The 20,545-nt window shown below is 39.4% G+C and overlaps 1 protein-coding gene across 2 annotated transcripts in view; it reads right to left on the reverse strand.

Annotated features, from left to right (window-relative positions):
- Positions 1–2,126: 2,126 nt before the first annotated feature.
- The window catches only part of hat1 (histone acetyltransferase 1), a 42,974-nt gene continuing 24,555 nt past the window's right edge, over positions 2,127–20,545 (reverse strand). For both annotated transcript variants that reach the window (XM_061880041.1, XM_061880040.1), the window contains exons 5-11: positions 14,948–15,124; positions 14,752–14,873; positions 14,084–14,188; positions 13,635–13,741; positions 11,285–11,436; positions 8,702–8,818; positions 2,127–2,612 (exon numbers count right to left, since the gene is read on the reverse strand). In XM_061880041.1, the coding sequence (XP_061736025.1) occupies positions 2,442–2,612; positions 8,702–8,818; positions 11,285–11,436; positions 13,635–13,741; positions 14,084–14,188; positions 14,752–14,873; positions 14,948–15,124 (951 nt within the window). In that variant the 3' untranslated portion in view covers positions 2,127–2,441. The remainder of the gene's footprint in view (positions 2,613–8,701; positions 8,819–11,284; positions 11,437–13,634; positions 13,742–14,083; positions 14,189–14,751; positions 14,874–14,947; positions 15,125–20,545) is intronic.

Consider the following 20,545-nt stretch of genomic DNA (forward strand, 5'->3'; position numbering starts at 1 on the left):
ATGCTTTTAAAAAGGCTTAAAAACCCTCCTTTGAAAAAAAAAAACTGTTTATAGATATATGCATACTAGTTCTAACTATTAGGATGTTCTAGTTTTTTTTTGTTTGTTTTTTAATACACTGTAGCACTGTTTGCTCAATGTAAAGTGCTTTTTTTTTTTTTACAAATAAAATCTATTATTATTATTACAGAATAGGTAACTAGAAAAGCACTCAGGGCACAGAAATAAACGGAATCCTTACGCATATCTGGATCAGTACCAAAATCTTATCACAAGTTTTTTTTGTTTGATCCCGTAAGGGACAAGCGGTAGGAAATGGCTGGATGTTTGTTTGTAATTACATTCCTGGCAGATGATATTGATCAAAGGAATAATCAAACAGCCATGTCTGTATGTGTTTGTTTTCATTTAAACAGGCTGCAAAATGGTTCAGTCTTTGCCTCGGTCTCAACACTTGGGCCAGGTTGTTCTACACTGGAAATAAAGATGGTGAACACTCCTTTCAGTCAACTGCTCTACGTCTCTCTGTGGATAGAGATGGGGCCGCAAGCTTTCACAAGCAGGGAATTTGAGCACCGTAACGTAAACATATGGTCTCTTATCACATAAAGTATCTTGATCCCCCCAATATCTTATACTATTTCTGATATTTCCTAAAATATTCATGAAAATCCAACCTTAACTTTCAGTTATGTTGCTGACTCACAAACAAACACCTAAAATCCCGGTGCAGGTAATTAACTGAAGAGTAAAAAAAAAAAAGCCATGTTGGTGGTTTGTTCAGTCTTTGCATTGGTTTCATTGGGCGTGTTTATTCTATAGCGGAATTTAAATGAACAGAGTGAACTCTTTTGTCAGTCGTCCACTCTATTTATCTCTTTGGGTGGAGGCGGGGAAGCCGGCATAAACACACTGACAACTTGAGCCTCGTAATGTAAACATAAAGTCACATATAGTAGCAATGGTCGAGATCGCCCCCAAAATCAAATCACTTGTTTTCTTATTGAATTTCCTGAAATTTTCAAGAAAACCCGACCACAACGGAGTTATCTTGCTAACTGACAAACCCTGGCGAATACATGATCTCCCAGAGGAGATATAACGGCAGTTAGCAGTCCAGGTATGACAAAAATATAGGTGGCGCATAGACAAATGAAAAATACATTTACAACAATTCTTGTGAAACATTGCACAATCATTACACTTTTTTAATATTGGAGTCAATGTGACACCAACAAAATCATCCACTATAAACCAGGAAGTATTCCACTAACTGATGGGGGGAAAAACATTTGTGTTGGTGTGATAAAGAAGGGGGATTGCAGCTCACCTATCCATGGCACAAAGTCTCCACTTCACCAGCAGCCATCGAGTCGGTCCACTGGATATGGAATACAATTAATTAAAAATACTTCCAACCAGGACAATGTTAACAGTAATGTACACCCACCAAAATTGGAAAGCTTACCGGATAACAAAGCCACTATGCACCAGCAGGTCAGTCGGCGAAATTGAGTGCAATGCAAAATATGCATTTGCAGCAGAAAAAAATTAACTAGAGCGAGATGAGGCCCTTGTGTACACAAGTGGCTTCAATCAAGCCATATTACACATGTGAAGAGTTCATAGGTTTTGTCTTGTTACAAGTGGAAAGGGTGGGGGGAAAAATTGAAAATTGACCTGGCAGTCTTCATTTGGTGACAATGTGCTAAAGTATCAAAGTATGATAGGTATTCATCGCGCCGATCTGCACGCCCAGAGGAGGTGTAGGGATACAAAGGTTTTCAATTGAACACCATGATAATCATTAGCACATAGAAGCCCTCCACATCAGTGGCAATTAGAAGTTGCATTTACCAGGAGAGTGTGCCTGAACAAGATGACATTTTTATCAGGTACATTATGGGAAACCCATGCGGGAAAATGCATTCATCAGGCATGCTGGAGGCTCCCTTACATTCGGAGAACACATTCCATCTAGTTACTCCGGATAAAGTGAGCAGTTTTCTTGGCATTATTTCTCAAGGGATTACACGGTATTAAAAATAGCTTCAGATACAAAAATAAAAAACTTCTGAGCAAAAACGTATTCAGTATTCGTGAAGAAATACCCAACGCTCGCCCCCTACAAATAACATTTTTATTTGAAGTGCTGCAAAACAGTGGGAGAATGGGAAATGTTCAAGAAAAAAACATCTATAAACATGACTTGTGGGAAAATGTTGGACAAACAGGAAGTGTCGCCCTACCCCAGCTGCATTATTCCTCCAGTGTACCAACACAAGCTTGTAGAAAAAACTTGCCGTTTCCACTGCAAACACCATTCCGTGGTTTCCTTTGACCTTTTAAGTGTCTGTCCTTGGTCACAGCGATAGTTCAGGGTTTTGTACAGATGGAGCACATGGTTTAGAGGGCAGGCTCTTGGCCAGCGGTCTCTCTCATCAGGCATGCGCTGCCAGCCTCTCGATGATTCTGCGGTAGTCTTCCACAACCACCTGGTAGCTCTTCTCCAGCTCTTCGTGCTGTGTCGGAGTGTCCATCTGACCCAAGTGGGACTCTAGTTCCTCTGGCCGCAGGCACTTCTTCATCTTTGTCAGCTCTCTCTGATTCTTCTGTTCAAGAGAAATAAGACGTGTTCACTTTTCTTGAGGGTATTTACCCACAAGCCCATCAAGTTACATTAACTGTTTATCAAACTTATTGTGCCATTGCTTGTTTAAAAAAAGGTGAATGAGTACATTATCCTTTACCACTACAGCAATAATCAAAAATGAATATAACAATTTGTGCTAATTTGCTTAATTAAAATGAGGAAGTCCGGAGTAATGGTTACTATGAGCAGGTTGTGTAGTGCACAGCTTTTTGAAGCAGGGTTTGAAGCATGATACTGTTAAAGCATGTTCCTCGGGGTCACAAGCAGAGTCATGTTAAAAGAGAGTATGGCCAATTAGACAACAGATGCCATTGTTGCTACCAAAGACCTGTGTGGCTGTGCCCAGAATCATGGATTTCTGTTGTTTTGATAGGCCAGGGTGATATGGACTAATTTAATTTTTTTTTCAAAAATACATCACTGGATACAAATTACAGAGGTAGTTTAAAACAAGTTTTGCCTTTATTTGATCAAAACTTGTAGATTGAAATGACACTTCATCTTCCTCTTAGCAAAATTCAAAATGTGTATAATGTTATTTTCAGACCAGATTTCAATTGTACTATAATACGCAATAATTTTAGGCAATAGTTCTGCTTGAATAAAATTACTCTGTAAACAAAATGTAGCATAGTACATTGCACGCACATTTTTTTTTATTTCCAACTTAAAGATCAATAAAGTGCCAACTTAAAACTTGTCTTGAAAAAAATACTTTTGTAAATAAAACTGTAGCATTGCACATTGCATGCAAATAACCTCCAATAAATCAATACAAATCCGGAATAACAATGAATTATCATTAAATAGAAATATCAGCTGAATAAAGGGCAAACTTAAAACTCCTGTTTTGAATAAAGTACTACTGTAAATAAAAATGTAGAATTGTACATTATATGCAAAAAAATTATCAAGTAAAACATTGAAATGACTACATGGATTTAGTAAGTGGATGAACAGGCTGTTAATGTGTACTAATTTTAAAGACAATGTACAGTTCATTGCACAAGTAATATATCAATATCACAGCCTTATAAAGAGTTGCATTTCCCATACTCGCCTTTATGCTGTTTCAGATGCTAGAATAAGTTTATTGTGCGCCTGCCTTTTTTCAAGAAACTTTTCAGCGTCAAGTAATTTGTTCCATGCCTGTTGCCGCAAATCTAAAGCACTGGCAACACTTTTGTTTTCTTAGGAACAAACGTCTCACTCTCATTAGCATTAGCCATGATTTGCTAGGCTTGTGGATCTCCACTAAAGTAGTAACAGGGCAGGAGAGTTCTACGGAAGCTAATGAGGGCAAAAAATATTCATGGGCAAGAGCAGAAAAACAAACATTCAGGATTTTTTTCAATTGTCTACAACAACAAAAATGTAATTTATAGTTATAATCAATATATTACCCAAGTCTACGTTTTGACGTCAGTTTTTCTGATGAATCAACCCAAAATAATAGGTCTAGATATAATTCTAAACATGCACCACTTCATAAAGTTACAATAAAACAGGATTTATTTTGTGAAAGTTTAATCTTGTGGGCGTAATTGATGCACTCTACTGCTACATTCCTGCAGTGTTTAGTAACCAGCAAGCACTAACACGCACCCGATGGCGCAATACAAATAACAAAACACACACAGAACGACCAAATAAATGTTTCTCACCCTCATTTTGCCAAAAACCTTATTAGCTTTTGAACCAACAATCACAGAAATGTGGACTTTCGTGTGCAGTACGTCAACTTTGGTGGCTGCTTCGAATGTATTTGTATGTATTTTTTGTTACTTTATTTTTTGTGACATAAATGTACTTTTGTAGTTATTCCCCTACATTTCTGCACAGTAACTCCGATATGATAACACTGGCGAGCAGTAGAGAATATCGAGTGATTTTTGTCCAGAACATATTATGGCCTTAATCACTGTTGATAAGATTTCCAGTTATCGGTAATTGTCTCATCTATTATTCAGCCATGTGAGCACCCTTTGAATAAAAAAATAAGGAAAATTTTTATCAGCACAAAATGCTACCACGCAAGCCCCGAAAGAACATTTCTGAAAATCAAATTGACATTTTCTGCAAATGGGTGCATTTCTACACTACATTTTACCATTCCATTTATTCTCATCTACCAACCTCTTTTGGCTCTTTTTTTTTTTACACTTACCTATCTAATGTAATGTACCACAGAAGTTTTAGGTCTTTTTAGTAGATAATTTACTAACATTACTATCATTGAAAATGTCATGTAAAATTTTATAATCTCCATGCAAAAACTCACAAAACGTTTCCCAATTGGCAACTCTATCCCATAGCCATGCCCCCAGGGAAATATATTTCCCGTGTTTTGACCTCGGTTTACAGCCGTCACCTTCTTGCTGGCAACTAATAAATGCTCTACAACAAAGGTCTCAGACACACGGCCCGCGAGACGTTATTTTGCGGCCCGCACCTTGATATGAAAATTTAATGTTAATGCAACCCGCAAGTTTTATATGACTGCCGCTTGACAACGTCATACTTGCCAACCCTCCCGATTTTTCCGGGAGATTCCAGAGTTTCAGGGCAACCATTCTCTCAAATTTTTACCCAAACAACAATGTACAGGGGCTGCCATAATGGCACTGTTATTAGCGCCCTCTACAACCTGTACTAACAGCGTGCCAGCCCAGTCTTCCGTTGTTTCTGGCTTCTGAACACACACGAAAGTGACATACTTGATCAACATCCATACAGCTCACACTGAGGGTGGCAGTATAAACAACTTTATCACTGTTACAAATATGCGCCACACTGTGAACCCACACCACACAAGAATAACAAACACATTTCGGGAGAACATCTGCACTGTAACACAACATAAACACAACAGAACAAATACTCAGAACCCCTTGCAGCAATAACTCTTCCAGGCTACAATATACACCCCCGCTACCATCAAGCCCCCCCCTCCTTTTCCGTGCGTCAGTGTGACCTGTATGGCTGTTGATCAAGTATGCCTTGCATTCACATTCGTGTGTTTTCAGAAGCCTCGTACAACATATGGCTGGGCTGGCACGCTGTTTGTATGACGAAAACGCGGACACGATGACATATTGTAGAGGACGTTAAAGGCTGTGCTATCACGGCACGCCCTTAATATTGTTGGCCGGGTGAAAATCAGGACAAATTCGGGAATCTCCCGATAAAATTCAAGAGGGTTGGGAAGTATGTTGGTAGGGAGGGAAAGCCATTCAAAGAAGGTAAATTCCTTAAAAAGTGCATGGTAAATTTTTAAAGAAATCTTTTCTTGCGGTCCGGCCGACCCAGACTCTGCATCCCGTGGCCCCCAGGTAAATTGAGTTTGAGACCCCTGCTCTACAGGGACTAATGATTTAGAACTAACATTTTTCAAATTGTTATCATCCTAATATGATTATCAACAAAGTAGAAAGCTGTCAACATTGTGACTCGGAGAGCGAACGCAGGCAAGTAAGCTAACTGGCAAACCTTTTTCGCCGTCCTTGATCGCCTCCCTGTCCTGCAATTTAGTTCTGCATGTGGGCAAGAGGAAGTGTGGGTACCTGCGGCTGAGCTGACTCTTTAACAAATTTAGTTTAGATCCTATTCTTTGATATATTTATTTGAAGTGAAGTGAATTATATTTATATAGCGCTTTTTCTCTAGTGACTCAAAGCGCTTTACATAGTGAAAGCCAATGTCTAAGTTACATTTAAAGCAGTGTGGGTGGCACTGGGAGCACACTGGAAAAACTCGAAATCTTGCCAAGAATATTTGTCTTATTTCTAGTCAAATTGTGTCTATGAACTTCATTTCAGACAATATCACTTATAACTAGAGTTACACCAAGATGGAGGACCTTGTTTCAAGACAGTGCATCTTGAATATCTTGTTAGGTGAGAAGATCTTGAAATGATCTTGTTTTGAGAAATATTTTAGATGAAATAAGCTTTTTCAACATGCATGTGGGTAAAGTGTCTTGTCCAAGGACACAACGGCAGTGACTAGGATGGCAGAAGCGGGAATCGAACCTGCAACCCTCAACTTGCTGGCACGGCTACTCCACCAACCGAGCTATGCCGCCCCGATTTGAGATTTTGAAGAGAAAATAAACGTTTAAAAACGCGGTTATTGCAGACATTTCACATTCCTGATTATTATACCCAAAAATATATTTTTTTAAAACTCTTTTAACTTCTACTTAGTTTATTTTCATTTTTGTTTGAATTTCTCTTCTGTTACTGAAAAGCATTATTTTAGTTTTACTGAAATTCAAGATATCGTATTTCCTTGAATTGCCGCCGGGGCGCTAATTCATTTAAAACCTCTTCTCACTCCGGCACTTACCAAAGGCATGGGATAAATTTAGACCTGCGCTTAAAAATTTGAGTGTGATGTAAGGATACCATTTAATAAAAAAAAACGTTATTATGGTCTTACCTTTACTTATAAATGAAGTCCATGTGCAGCTCCTTCTGATCAAAAGCATCGATAACTTGTTTATAGAAGTCTTCCTTATCTTTCTTCAGTTTTAAAAGTCTCTCTGTCTCGATGGAGATCTTCCTTTATTACCTACTCCTTCGATTGGAAGTCCAGTTTAGAAAACTGTTTTAGTTATGTAATCCTCCATGTTAAAAGTGCAAGCGAGTGGAAAAAAATAAACGATCGCTGCTCACTCTTGCTGCTTGTTGTCACTTCTTCTGCAGCCGAGTAGTCGCAAGAAGGATCACTAGCGCCCTCTACCACCAGGAGGCAGGAGTCAGTTACTGACTCATGTTTGACACACGCAGCTACGGTATATTAATAAAACATAGCTGCTTACTGTTCTTTTTAGCATATTTAATAGCTTGGACCTTAAATCCTACTGAATAGCTCTTAATCTTCTTCCCTTTATGCGATTTCAAATGATTGAAATAAGCCTCCTCCATTTTGAAAATGATGACAGGTGAAGTGTCACTCGTGACGAGTTTGACCTGGTGGAAATTTTAGGCATATGCTAATTATTTTGCAAAACGAGTTTGACCTGGCGGAAATTCTAGACATGCGCTAATAAAAATAATATTTTGCGAAACGAGTTTCACCTGTTGTTAATCCTGAGCCGGCGGTAATGCTAAGCATGCGCAAAATATTTTGCGAAACGAGTAAATCTAGGCAGGCGCATACTATATACCCGGCGGCATTTCAAGGAAATACGGTAGTCTGTTTTTGTCAAAACATCTCTTTAATTTGTTAATTTGTTCTGTTATTTGTATTAACTTCTGTTAAACGCAGAAGTTGTGTCGTCGGTTGACCTTGCACAAGACGCTGCAATCGGTGGCTCTCCATTGTTCGAAAAACTTTACTTCTTTTACTTTTTTTCTTTCCGGGTTATTGGGAAAGTGATGTAAAAGCTTTGGACTGAAAAACTGCATGCACAAACATGCATGCAGACAAGGTCTCTAGGGATATGCAAAATACGCTCGCTTAGAGCAGAGCAGTATAATCCTCTCACGTTCACAAAACAGCGGCCTTCACCATTTAGCTAACTACAAGCTAAATCTCCTCAGGGAAGAAAAAAATGGCAGCATCTGGCAAGCAGATCTCACCCTGACGATTTAACACATGGGACCTTTTCCACGTCCGACTCTGCCTCTTTGGAAACGTGCGGTTTCTCCACTGACAGCAGAATTTCTAATGCAGCATCGAGCAGCTCAAAAAGAAAATATCACAAACAAATGGGATCTGGGAGGCTATGTTAGCATGGCGTTGTACTCATCCACTTTATAGTAGGCTTCTCGTGAGCAATTCAGTCAAAAAGAAAGCTTACCAAGTTAAACATGAAAAAATGACAGGGAAAATATTTGATCAAATTGATTGTGAGGAAAACATGCTCTAAGAGAAAGCTAAACAGATGCTGGTTCTTGACAAAATGCTTTAAATACACTTTAATGATTATCCCTGTCAGACATGTAATCAATACTGAGAGCAAAGTGATGGCAAAGGCGCTTCTTCAATTTGCAGAGTATTTAGACGATTTATCCTCATACAAACAAACTTCTAAAAACTCACCCTGTATGGCCCAAACAGCCTCTTTTTCACCTCCAAGCGGTACGCTCTTGCTTTCTCTTCATCACTCATGTCTGTTGCTCTCAGACGGAGTATTTCGTACACTCTCCTTGCATGTTTCTGTTGGGGCAACAATGATTTAAACTCGAAATTAGTGCAATTCCGAATGTTCTTTTTCAATGATATTTATAATAGGCTGATTTATGTTGGGCTGCAGTACAAATAAAATGTAAACACGGCAGTGTAAACACGGGTTAAATCCTTATGCACTTATCTAGGCTGAAGTTACATACATTACAATTTAAAACATTTGATTTTGTGCATGCGCAGTTGAAGCTGGCATGTGCATTTTACTTAGGTTATTAACCAACTCAAAGTTTTATGTTCAAATAAGGATTGTAAGGTTCAATCGTGAATTATTTCTTACTTATTGGAATAAAGAAAATACTGCGAAAAAATACTCTCAAGTATTCCCTGTCAAATAAATACATGTTATAAACCGTATTTTCCGCACTATAAGGCACACCTAAAAACCTCAAATTTTCTCAAAAGCTGACAGTGCACCTTATAATCCGGTGCGCCTTATATATGGACCAATATTGACCCACCACAGGTCTCGCTACTACGGTAAGCAGCCACCAACTTAATTACCCCCTTAGAAAACACGCTTCTTCTTCTACGATAAGCAACCGCTGACTTAATTTTCCCCCATAAAAAAAGTGCGCGGATGATTACCATGGAGGACTAAACGGTTTTCTAAACTGGACTTTCAATGGAAGCAGGAGGTAATAAAAGGAAGATCTTCATCGAGACAGAGAGACTTTTAAAACTGAAGAAAGATAAGGAAGACTTCTATAAACAAGTTATCAATGCTTTTGATCAGAAGGAGCTGCGCATGGACTTCATTTATAAGTAAAGGTAAGAACATAATAAAAACATTTTTTTATTAAATGTGCTTTTCATGATGGTATCCTTACATCACACTCAAATTTAGAAGCGCTGGCCTACATTTACCGCATGCCTTTGGTAAGCACCGGAGTGAGAAGAGGTTTTAAATTAATTAGCACATGCTTGCCTTTACCGCATCACTATGGTAAGCGCCGTAGTGAGAAGAGGTTTTAAATTAATTAGCGCCCAGCGGCAATTCAAGGAAATACGGTAATCACTTCTCTCGTCATGGCTTTGTCAACGACTTCGATCTTGTGCGTTTCAATAAAGCCACAGCAGTCCGCTGTACATCCCACCTCACCAGATTAACTGTCTCTGTGGTGACTAATCAATTCACGCTTTTACGGCTGAACCATACATTCTTCAACACAGTTCACCTTAGAAATGAAAGGGCAATGGAAAAAATACAGAACTGTACGTTTGATGTGACACTGTTCCGAGCGTTTTTTTCTTTTTGCTACTTAGTTAGGAGCGCATGTGTGTGTCATATGCAGAAGAAGTGCGCTTCTTCTTCTACGATAAGCAGCCGCCGACTTTATTTTCCCCGTAGAAGAAGCGCGCGGTGCATGCTGGGATATATGACTGCGGGAGGCGTGCCGTTTCTGTGTGGTAATGTAATGACCCTAAAATGGCTCCTATTAAAAGACACGCTTACGACACAGAGTTTAAACTCAAGGTGATCAGTCACACAGTAGAAGACGGGAATAGAGCAGCAGCGAGAGAATTTACTGACTCCTTTAATGATGACTTCGACGAGACGGAGCCGGGCATGTTGGATGCCGTATTCGCCCAACTGTTTGATTCGTACACTGAAGAAGAAGAAATTGAGGGATTCGTGGATGAGGAATAACTTAATAAAGTGAGCTTTACATGTTTATTTTGTGTGTTGTGTTGTGTGACATTATCGTTTGAGCAACGTTGAGTTATTAATATATTATTGCTTTGCACTATTTCCAGTGTTACTATATTGTGATTGCACTAACGTTTGATTTACCGTAATAGTATCAGAGTGTTTTTTACCTGTTTATTGAATCGGGGAAAATAATAAAACAGCTGTTTATTCATTTTGGGAGTGCACAGAGTTGTCAGAAGCTGGTTTGTAATCTATTAATAAAGTTTGACTGGCCTATCTCACTGTTTTGTTGACATTCCCTTTAGCGCAGCTCCATCTAAAGGATGCATAACGTAACCCCAGCCTCTATTGTTGCATCTATTCTATGCGACTTTCAATGTGGTGCGCCTCATATATGAACAAAGTTTTAAAATAGGCCATTCATTGAAGGTGCGCCTTATAATCCGGTGCGCCTTATAGTGCGGAAAATATGGTACAAATGCATGTTTGCGGGTAACCATCATACATCCCACCGGCATTCCCATTTATTCATGAAAGTATATGCATCATACGAATTGTTCGACAACACAGTCAGTTCCCAATATGTCAGTCCCTCAAGAGACAAACAACTAATAACAAAAAAAGGTGAGAGGAAGCCCTGTGCATCTGCTAAATGTTAATTCAATATTTTGGAAGTTTAGACATTTTCTGACATTTACTACTGTAAGGGAATAATCTAGCAATTATTGACATAACATTTAAGTATAAAATATTGGCAACAATGACTTGTGAGCCTTGTACAGCACCTTGTTGATTTTGAGTTTTGTTTGTGCCTCTTCCACCATTTCAGCAGACAGGCCAAGGTGGAGTTTGTCCTCAGCAAAGGGCGGCAAGTCCTGACAAAGCTTGACCAGCACGTAGTCCCTCAGCTTCACATAGTTCTCAGAAGGATCTTCAGCTGGAAACAGGTAAATTACAGTCAGCCAAGAATGACTGATGGTTTGTCAGTGAAGGTCAGGCATTTTCATCTAATACATTTAATCGTGTTGGACAAATTAAGAAATCTGCGATACCCATTTAGTATTTAATTACCGTATTTCCTTGAATTGCCACCAGGTATATAGTATGCGCCTGCATAGAATTACTACCGGGTCAAACTCGTTTCGCAAAATAATTAGCGCATGCTTAGAATTACCGCCGGCTCAAACTCGTTTAGCAAAATATTATTTCTATTAGCGCATGTCTACAATTTCCGCCGGGTCAAACTCGTTTCACCAAAGAATTAGCATATGTCTAGAATTTCCGCCGGGTCAAACTCGTCACGTCACAAGTGACACTTCACCTGCCATCATTTTCAAAATGGAGGAGGCTTATTTCAATAATTTGAAATCGCATAAAGGGAAGAAGATTAAGAGCTATTTAGTAGGATTTAAGGTCCCAGCTATTGAATATGCTGAAAAGAACAGTAAGCAGCTGTTTTATTAATATACCGTAGCTGCATGTGTCAAATATGAGTCATTAAATGACTCCCGCCTCCTGGTGGTAGAGGGCGCTAGTGATCCTTCTTGCGACTACTCGGCTGCAGAAGAAGTGACAACAAGCAGCAAGAGTGAGCAGCAATCGTTTATTTTTTCCTCTCGCTTGCACTTTTAACATGGAGGATTACATATCTAAAACAGTTTTCTAAACTGGACTTTCAATCGAAGCAGGAGGTAATAAAAGGAAGATCTCCATCGAGACAGAGAGACTTAAAACTGAAGAAAGATAAGGAAGACTTCTATAACCAAGTCATCGATGCTTTTGATCAGAAGGAGCTGCGCATGGACTTCAATTATAAGTAAAGGTAAGAACATAAAGGTTTTTTCTAATTAAATGTGCTTTTCTTGATGGTATCCTTACATTACACTCAAATTTATAAGGGCAGGCCTACATTTACCGCATGCCTTTGGTAAGCGCCGGAGTGAGAAGAGGTTTTAAAATCATTAGCGCATGCTTGCCTTTACTGCATGCCTTTGGTAAGCACCGGAGTGAGAAGAGGTTTTAAAATCATTAGCGCCCAGCGGCAATTCAAGGAAATACGTTAATCACTTCTCTCGTCATGGTTTTGAAAACGACGTCGATCTTGTGCGTTTCAATAAAGCCACCGCAGCTCGCTGTACATCCCACCTCACCAGATTAACGCTCCCCATTGGACAATGTCCCTGTGGTGACTAATCAATTTACGCTTTTACGGATGAATCATACATTATTCAACACAGTTCACCTTAACAATGAAAGGGCAATGGAAAAAATACAGAACCGTACCGTTGATGTGACACTGTTCCGCGTTTTCTTTTTACTACTTAGTTTGGAGCGCATGTGTGTGTCATATGCATTGCACAACGTAAGGCAAAGGAGAAACAAAAGTTCTGAAGACATTTGTGCTGGAGACTTGGCAAGTGGATTCATAAAAAACAAAAAAAAACAGTCAGAGGATGTGTCCATGGCATTGTAAAGTGTCGGTCAGCTGTATGAGAGCCCTTTGACAGACATTAAAAAATTGTCCAAAAGCCTCCCGGATATTGCCCTGGTCTACTGACATCCCTACTGAAGTTATGAATCTCCTGGATTCTGATGTTTTTGTGTGGATAAAAAAAAAAAAAAAAAATGTCATCCACACAAAAAGGATTTTGCTTGGATGTTGAAAGGATGAAGGCAAGGTGGTCGATCAACAATCACTTTATCAAAATTTAAAAAAACACGCCTAAATCTATATCCATCTTGCTTGAAGTGTGAACATTCCTTTTTGTCTAAACCGCACTCATCCAGACAGCAACCAGGACACGTTTAATAACTCCAAAACTGTCAGAAAGTACAACCCTAAAGCAGAAATGAACACTAATGGGTATTTTTTTAAGTGCACATTTCAGTGGGAGAAGGCTGAAGAACACGCTCAGTGACCTCTCCAGCAGGCCACCAAATGCCATGTGACAGGCATGTACTTTGTTACATTTGAGAATGAACACAAGGCTTGGGAAAAATGTCATGTTTTAATGTGTACACCAGCGTACTATAAACATGTGCGGCTAATGTATGTACAGAATAAAATTAGTCCAACAATTAAATGGATGCGGCTTATATCAGGTTGCACAAATGAGGGAATATTAAATCACTCACCTGTAATGTCTTGAACTTTGGGCATGCCACAATAAAATCTGTGCACTGCTTCAAGAATGTGTGCTCCATGACCTTCTCCTTGGAATGGAGGCAAGATCAGCATTTGGCTGTTTGGTAAAAGAACAAATAATGTAAAAAAAGACAAGAAACAAATTGATTTTTGTGACAAAATAAATCAAAGTTATTTTCGACTCCTGTGTAGTAGTTCTGTAGCATTTGAGCAGGAACATCATTCGAGTTTGCATTTGAACTCAGTCACATCAAATGCTTATTTATGAAGTTGTTTTCAGACTCAAATCACCCTGGTGTCATTATAACACAAAATCTAGTTGAATGGTTGGCAATCTAAGCCAGTAATTTGGGTTGAAAAAGATAAAAGAAATGTGTAATTTCCGTCTACTATTTAACATACAAAAGACTGGGACAGCTTCGGCTGCCCCGCCAATTACCTTACACGTGGCCGGGTTTTGTCTGGGTACACGTAGTAATTATAAACTGTCATGTAGCCAATAGTCGCGTAGAGGGTCTCACCATCTTTTTTGTACTTTTCAAATCTGCAGACAAAACACAAAAGGCAAACAGGTCAATTACGCACACAGTGTCCATTTTAGCTTCTATGTTCTCTCTCCCACTTCCACGACGCCAGCAAGTTAGAGCAGCCAGGCTTGATCAGTACACCTGCTGCAACCTGAATACATTATGCACTTAATTGGAGTACTGCAACTTAGAGGAAGAGAAGGGCCTGAAAGAGGGACTGAGCTCCTCAAAAATCACTTCAGTCCATTTTGCCCATTGTCAGTATTAATAGGTGCCAACGTAAAGGAAACACTGGCAGAGGCTCTTTTTACTGTTAAGACATTGTTCAATGTTTCAAAAGACAACAGCATTCAATTCAGCCCGTGCCCCTAAAAATTTACAAAAGGGCTTTGGGCACAAAGGAAGCTCTTGCCTGATCAACAATTATCCTACGGGAGGAAATATAATCAAACTGGCCGGGTAATTGGCCACAAGCGCCTCAAAGGGGGCTTTGTTTTTCAATGACACAATATAGGCTTTTGGGATAGTTTAGAGTGAGGGGTTGGGGGGTTCACAGGGGTGTCACACAAAGAGCACGCACACAAGAAAGAAGTCCCAATGATCGTCATCTACGTCGATGAAGCTGGCAGTCTCGATGAACCACATGAGGAAGGTCTGTAGGCGCTCGTGGTACTCTCGGAATCCCGGGCAGCTCAAGTCAGCCTATAGTGGGTACAATTAAAGAGTAAATACAAGTACTTTCCAACTATAAACAAAAAGTGTCAGGGCATTGGTACCTTATGAATCTGGTATGTGAGCTCTCCTGCTTCCTCATTATGGACCATGTATGTATGCAACAGAGTGCCAAAGGGCCTGAACTTGGCCTCCTTTTCCAGTAACGTTATGAAGTCGTCTGTGTTGCAGGTGAACCCAGCAGGGACAATTTCCCGGATCTTTACGTCGATATTATCTGGCTGGAAGGTGAATTTATCAGAGAAAATACAAACGGGATCAGAAGGATGGCAGACAACGTCAAACAGGGTCCAATATTTGAAAATTCCCAGGTGTTTTACAAAAAGTCTCTATAGATGCATTTTCATAGATGATAAATTAGTTCAGTCAATTACATTTTTAAATCAGATTAATCAAAGTTCTGAAGTTGGATTTATTATGATTAATCACTAGGGGTGTAACAGTACAGAAGTACACAAAAATTCTGGTTCGGTACGTACCTCGGTTCAGAGGTCACGGTTCGGTTAATTTTCGGTACAGTAAGAAAACACCAAATATACATATTTTGGTTATTTATTTACCAAATTTGCAAAATCTTCCACCAAAAATATTTTCCTTAGTGGAATATTTGATGTGAAGTAATCGGAACCTTGGATAGGTCAATAATTCATAATAACATTGATTTTGATTCAATATTATGTTTTGAGCAATGACAGTTTGAAAGAAAAAAACAACTTTGTTTTATTAATCAACGTTGCAACTTTTTCTAAATTACATTCAGCCTTTAAGGTTTTTTATTTCACTTTTGTTTAGGTTTTTGTTTATTTTAATAGTATTTTTAGAATATGCCGTAGTTCTTTAAAACATTAGCTGTGGGCCGCAAATGGCTTTTGGGGCAGACTTTTGACACTCCTGCTATAGATAATAAAAAATAAAATCTGATAAATCTATGGATAAAAAGCAGAGCCTGGCGACACAAGCGCGTTTATCATAACTCTCTCGCTTTCTCTGTCTCTGCCCCTCCCTCACGAATGTTGCTGCGTGCGTGCACAATTTGTTTTGTTTTTAACCCCTTCTTAACCCTGAACGTACATTGAAAATACAAGCAATCCTAACTTAAAATGCCAGACATTTGAGGCATTTAAGAAACTCCACCCGGACAGCCCCGCTAAAGAGGACATGTCCGGTGAAAAGAGGAGGTATGGTCAGTCTATCGTAGACCAGTTGATGCTAGCATGCCGTGTGTTGTGCCTCGGTGTGCATTGTTTACACAACGTGCGGTACGCTACTCAATATGTCTGTGAGGAAACTCGTTCGGTACACCTCCGAACCGAACAGACACCCCCGTACCGAAACGGTTAAATACAAATACACATACCGTTACACCCCTATTAATCACAGGTTATTACTTGCATGCATAATTTAAACAACTTCATAAAAGACCCCAATATTTGAACACAAATGCAATTTTACTGTCAGAAAGTCAAACAAAAATATTTGATAAATGTGTGACTTCAATTCTTGTCATTTAGTTCCTCAAAACTTGGTAAACGGTTTATCTTAAGTCTAGTCAGAGTGTATTCTGAAGTGAAATTTGCCATTGAGCACACCAGTCGGAGTCTCCTTATTCATCTTTGCATTGACCTGATTGCTAACCGTGTAACATCCTGGCTGCCTTTCAGGTAACCAGCCCAAGTAAAGGTAAAAGAGGCTGTACAGTCAAAATAAATTGTGTGATTAATCTGTGTATATATGTAACATGGTGAATGCAACAATTTGTGACTAATCACATGAGTTAACTTGTTATTTTTGACAGCCCTGATAAAATATATAAAATACAGTAGTTTGTAAAATTAAGACAATGAAAAGGAAACCATTAGGCAATTAAAACTGTCAGCTGAGCAGAGGCCTGAGCAGCCCCATTCCACTGAAAAGACCACTTAAATGTGTACATTTACCCCTCATGTTAAATCATGAATATGTGATGAAGTTGCCACAATAACGCATTTCTGCCACTCACCGGGAAATTAAACCTGATGAATTGATCTCAACTTAACAAGCCTTTGGCCGTCCATAATAGAGGCTTCTCCTCTAATCCTGCCAAGTGAACCCAATCAAATGAATTGGGCCCCGCATTTTCAAAGGGTCTCAGAGACAAAGGGGCGCTCCCCTCGGACTTTTTACTTAGCACAACGCGTGGTTAGTTCAGCTGTGATGTTTGCATTGTATCCATTTCCACAAGGATTGACATGAGAACACTTTGCTAAGCAGCCCTTTCACACCATTTACATGTGTGATGGGCATTATGTCGCCACAGAGACCCTGGCTGCTAAGCATTTAAAACTGGGAAATGAAGAAGGTCAGAGTAAAATGCACTACAAAAGGCTAATACAAAATACTGCTGATTTCACCCCTTTCAGACATCAGCTAATATCAAACTGGAGGTAATGCACCTGCAGCTGAATGCCTCTTCAGCATTGTAATTGTTCATTCACATTTCTAAGACACAAGGAGCATGCTTAAAAGGCCTTGGACAAACAAGCCTCTCTTTTTCGGCCACTCGTCTACATACTAGACAATAAATTGCCCGTCCTTACAGAATAGACGCCATAGTTTGGCATGAATATAACTTAACAATGTACCCTAAGAACATTCTTGATGTCTTTGATTCCAAAACAATAAGCATAAAAGGGATACAAATAATCTAATTTGTGGTTTTGTATTATTTCATCTCCATTTACCGTTGAGGCTTTACTACTCTGAAAACTTGAAGCTTTTAACTCTTATTCCAGCAAAGCCTTTATATTTTTAAGATGCAGCAAATTGACACACCTATAGATGAAGGTTAAGTTGAAAATTGCAGTTGGCCTCCTGCATCTACTCCTGCGGCTCTGCACAAAAGGCCTACATCAGAGGCCAGTGGCGGTGCGCAAAGCACATTTTTGATTAGAGAATTGTACCGATGTTGCAGCTGCTTAATTTCTAACTCTATTTTGTCACCAGCTGCACTGCAGCCTGGCAGTCTACACGCAGCCTGAACTCTCCTACTCCTCATGCTCCCCATCCTGACACCAGCTGCACTCAAACCCTTAACGGTGGGAGTGCCCCAGGGTCAACCCTGGAAATGGAGTGGTGCAGCACACAGAGTGGGACAGCCATCACGCTTCACCTAGAACTTCATCTGTGGCGTCAAAATTGGCACAAAAATAACGGAAAACAGTTTTCCAGGGGCGATACGAAGGCTGACAGTTGACTGTGTTGCTCATCACGTAAGAGTAAAGAATTCTTATATATTCTGAAGTTATTATAACGGCATTACAAAGACTCAGATCTTGTTGGATTAAGACGTTATGCCCCTGGTCCCAACTTACTTACTGTAGGTCACAATGACTTGAAAGAAAGTTACTGAGCACTCTATTCTGCTGCGAAATTCAGAAGTGTGGCAAAAAACAAATGCAGACTTTTTGCATACATTTTCTTTACAGTCTCAGAATCTTTAAAGGACACTTAACCTTTCTCAGTATAAGAGCAATGTAAGTGAAATCGTCATAAAAGCAGTGAATGTTTTTTATTGACATTTATAAAGTTTCCCACAAAGTCAATGTTATCAAAATAATCCATTCACACAGCAAAATAGACTAAATACACCGTATAATTAATGCCAGGTAAGTAGTTAGCGTGTCATGTTGGTAGAAAAAGACCATGCTGAAGCTTACCAGCTCCTTGACAGTAGTCTTGAATACCCTTCAAGTGCAGACTACACAGAAATCAATATGTGGCGCAGATTAATTAAGCCAGTGTTTTTCAACCTTTTTTGAGCCAAGGCACATTTTTTGTGTTGAAAAAAATCCAGAGGCACACAACCAACAGAAATCATAAACTCAGTTGATAGTAAAAAGTCGTTGTCACAATTGTTGGATATGACTTTAAAGCATAACCAAGCATGGGTTGTACTTGTATAGCGCTTTTCTACCTTCAAGGTACTCAAAGCGCTTTGACACTACTTCCACATTTACCCATTCACACACACATTCACACACTGATGGAGGGAGCTGCCATGCAAGGCGCCAACCAGCATCCATCAGGAGCAAGGGTGAAGTGTCTTGCTCAGGACACAACGGACGTGACGAAGTTGGTACTAGGTGGGATTTGAACCAGGGACCCTCGGGTTGCGCACGGCCATTCTCCCACTGCGCCACGCCGTCCCTAAGCATGCATCACTATAGCTCTTGTCTCAAAGTAGGTGTGCTGTCACCACCTGTCACATTACACCCTGACTTATTTGGACTTTTTTCCTGTGTGTAGTGTTTTAGTTCTTGTCTTTTTTTCTTTTTTTGTTATTTTCCTGTAGCAGTTTCATGTCTTCCTTTGAGCGATATTCCCCACACCTGCTTTGTTTTAGCAATCAAAAATATTTCAATTGTTTTTATCCTTCTTTGTGGGGACATTGTTGATTGTCATGTCATGTTTGGATGTACTTTGTGGACGCCATCTTTGCTCCACAGTAAGTCTTTGCTGTCACTCTGCATTCTGTTTTTGTTTACTTTGTAGTCAGTTAAGTTTTAGTTCCGTTCTGCATAGCTTTCCCTAAGCTTCAATGCCTTTTCTTTGTGGTACTCACCTTTTGTTTATTTTTGGTTTAAGCAGTAGACACCATTTTACCTGCACCCTGCCTCCCGCTGTTTCCGACATCTACAAAGCAATTAGCTACCTGCTGCCACCTACTGATATGGAAGAGTACTACACGGTTACTCAGCCGAGCTCTAGACAGCACCGACAACAACAACACATTATTTGCAGACTAAAATTACTGGTTTGCAAAAAATATTTGAACCCAAATAGGTGAAATTAGATAATCTCTCACGACACAGCAGACAGTAACTTCCGGCACACTAGTTGAAAAACACTGAACTAAGCAACGTGACCTTGCTGTGTAACGTAGTATTGTAGAAAATGTACACTTTGTCAGATCCTTCTTTCTACTAGTTTTGACCCGATTGTACAGAAGGTACCAAACTTTGTGGGGAACCGCTTTTTCGTGCTTTGGCTGTTTTCCACAGTTGAAGAAGCCACAAGTACAGAAAGCTTGCGTAGCTTTTCTGAAAAAGTTGATAAACTGCAAAATACCGTATTTTTTGGACTTTAAGTCGCATTTTTTTTCAAAGTTTGGCCGAGGGTACGACTTATACTCAGGAGCGACTTATGTGTGAAATTATTAACACATTACCATAAAATATCAAATAATATTATTTAGCTAATTCACGTAAAAGACCAAACATATAAGATTTCATCGGATTTAGCGATTACGAGTGACAGATTGTTTGGTAAACTTATAACATTTTCTATATGTTATAGTTATTTGAATGACACTTGCTTTAACATACCAGGCACCTTCTCAGATGGTTATTTATGCCTCATATAACGTACACTTATTCAGCCTGTTGTTCACTATTCTTTATTTATTTTAAATTGCTTTTGAAATGTCTAATCTTGGTGTTGGGTTTTATCAAATAAATTTCTCCCAAAAATGTGACTTATACTCCAGTGCGACGTATGTTTTTTCTCCTTTGTTATTATGCATTTTTGGCAGGTGCAACTTATACTCTGGAGCAACTTACACTCCGAAAAATGCGGTAATGGCCATTTTTATAGCTGACGCTTGC

The sequence above is a fragment of the Nerophis ophidion genome, linkage group LG19 (genome assembly GCF_033978795.1).
Source record: "Nerophis ophidion isolate RoL-2023_Sa linkage group LG19, RoL_Noph_v1.0, whole genome shotgun sequence".
Classification (NCBI taxonomy): domain Eukaryota; kingdom Metazoa; phylum Chordata; class Actinopteri; order Syngnathiformes; family Syngnathidae; genus Nerophis; species Nerophis ophidion.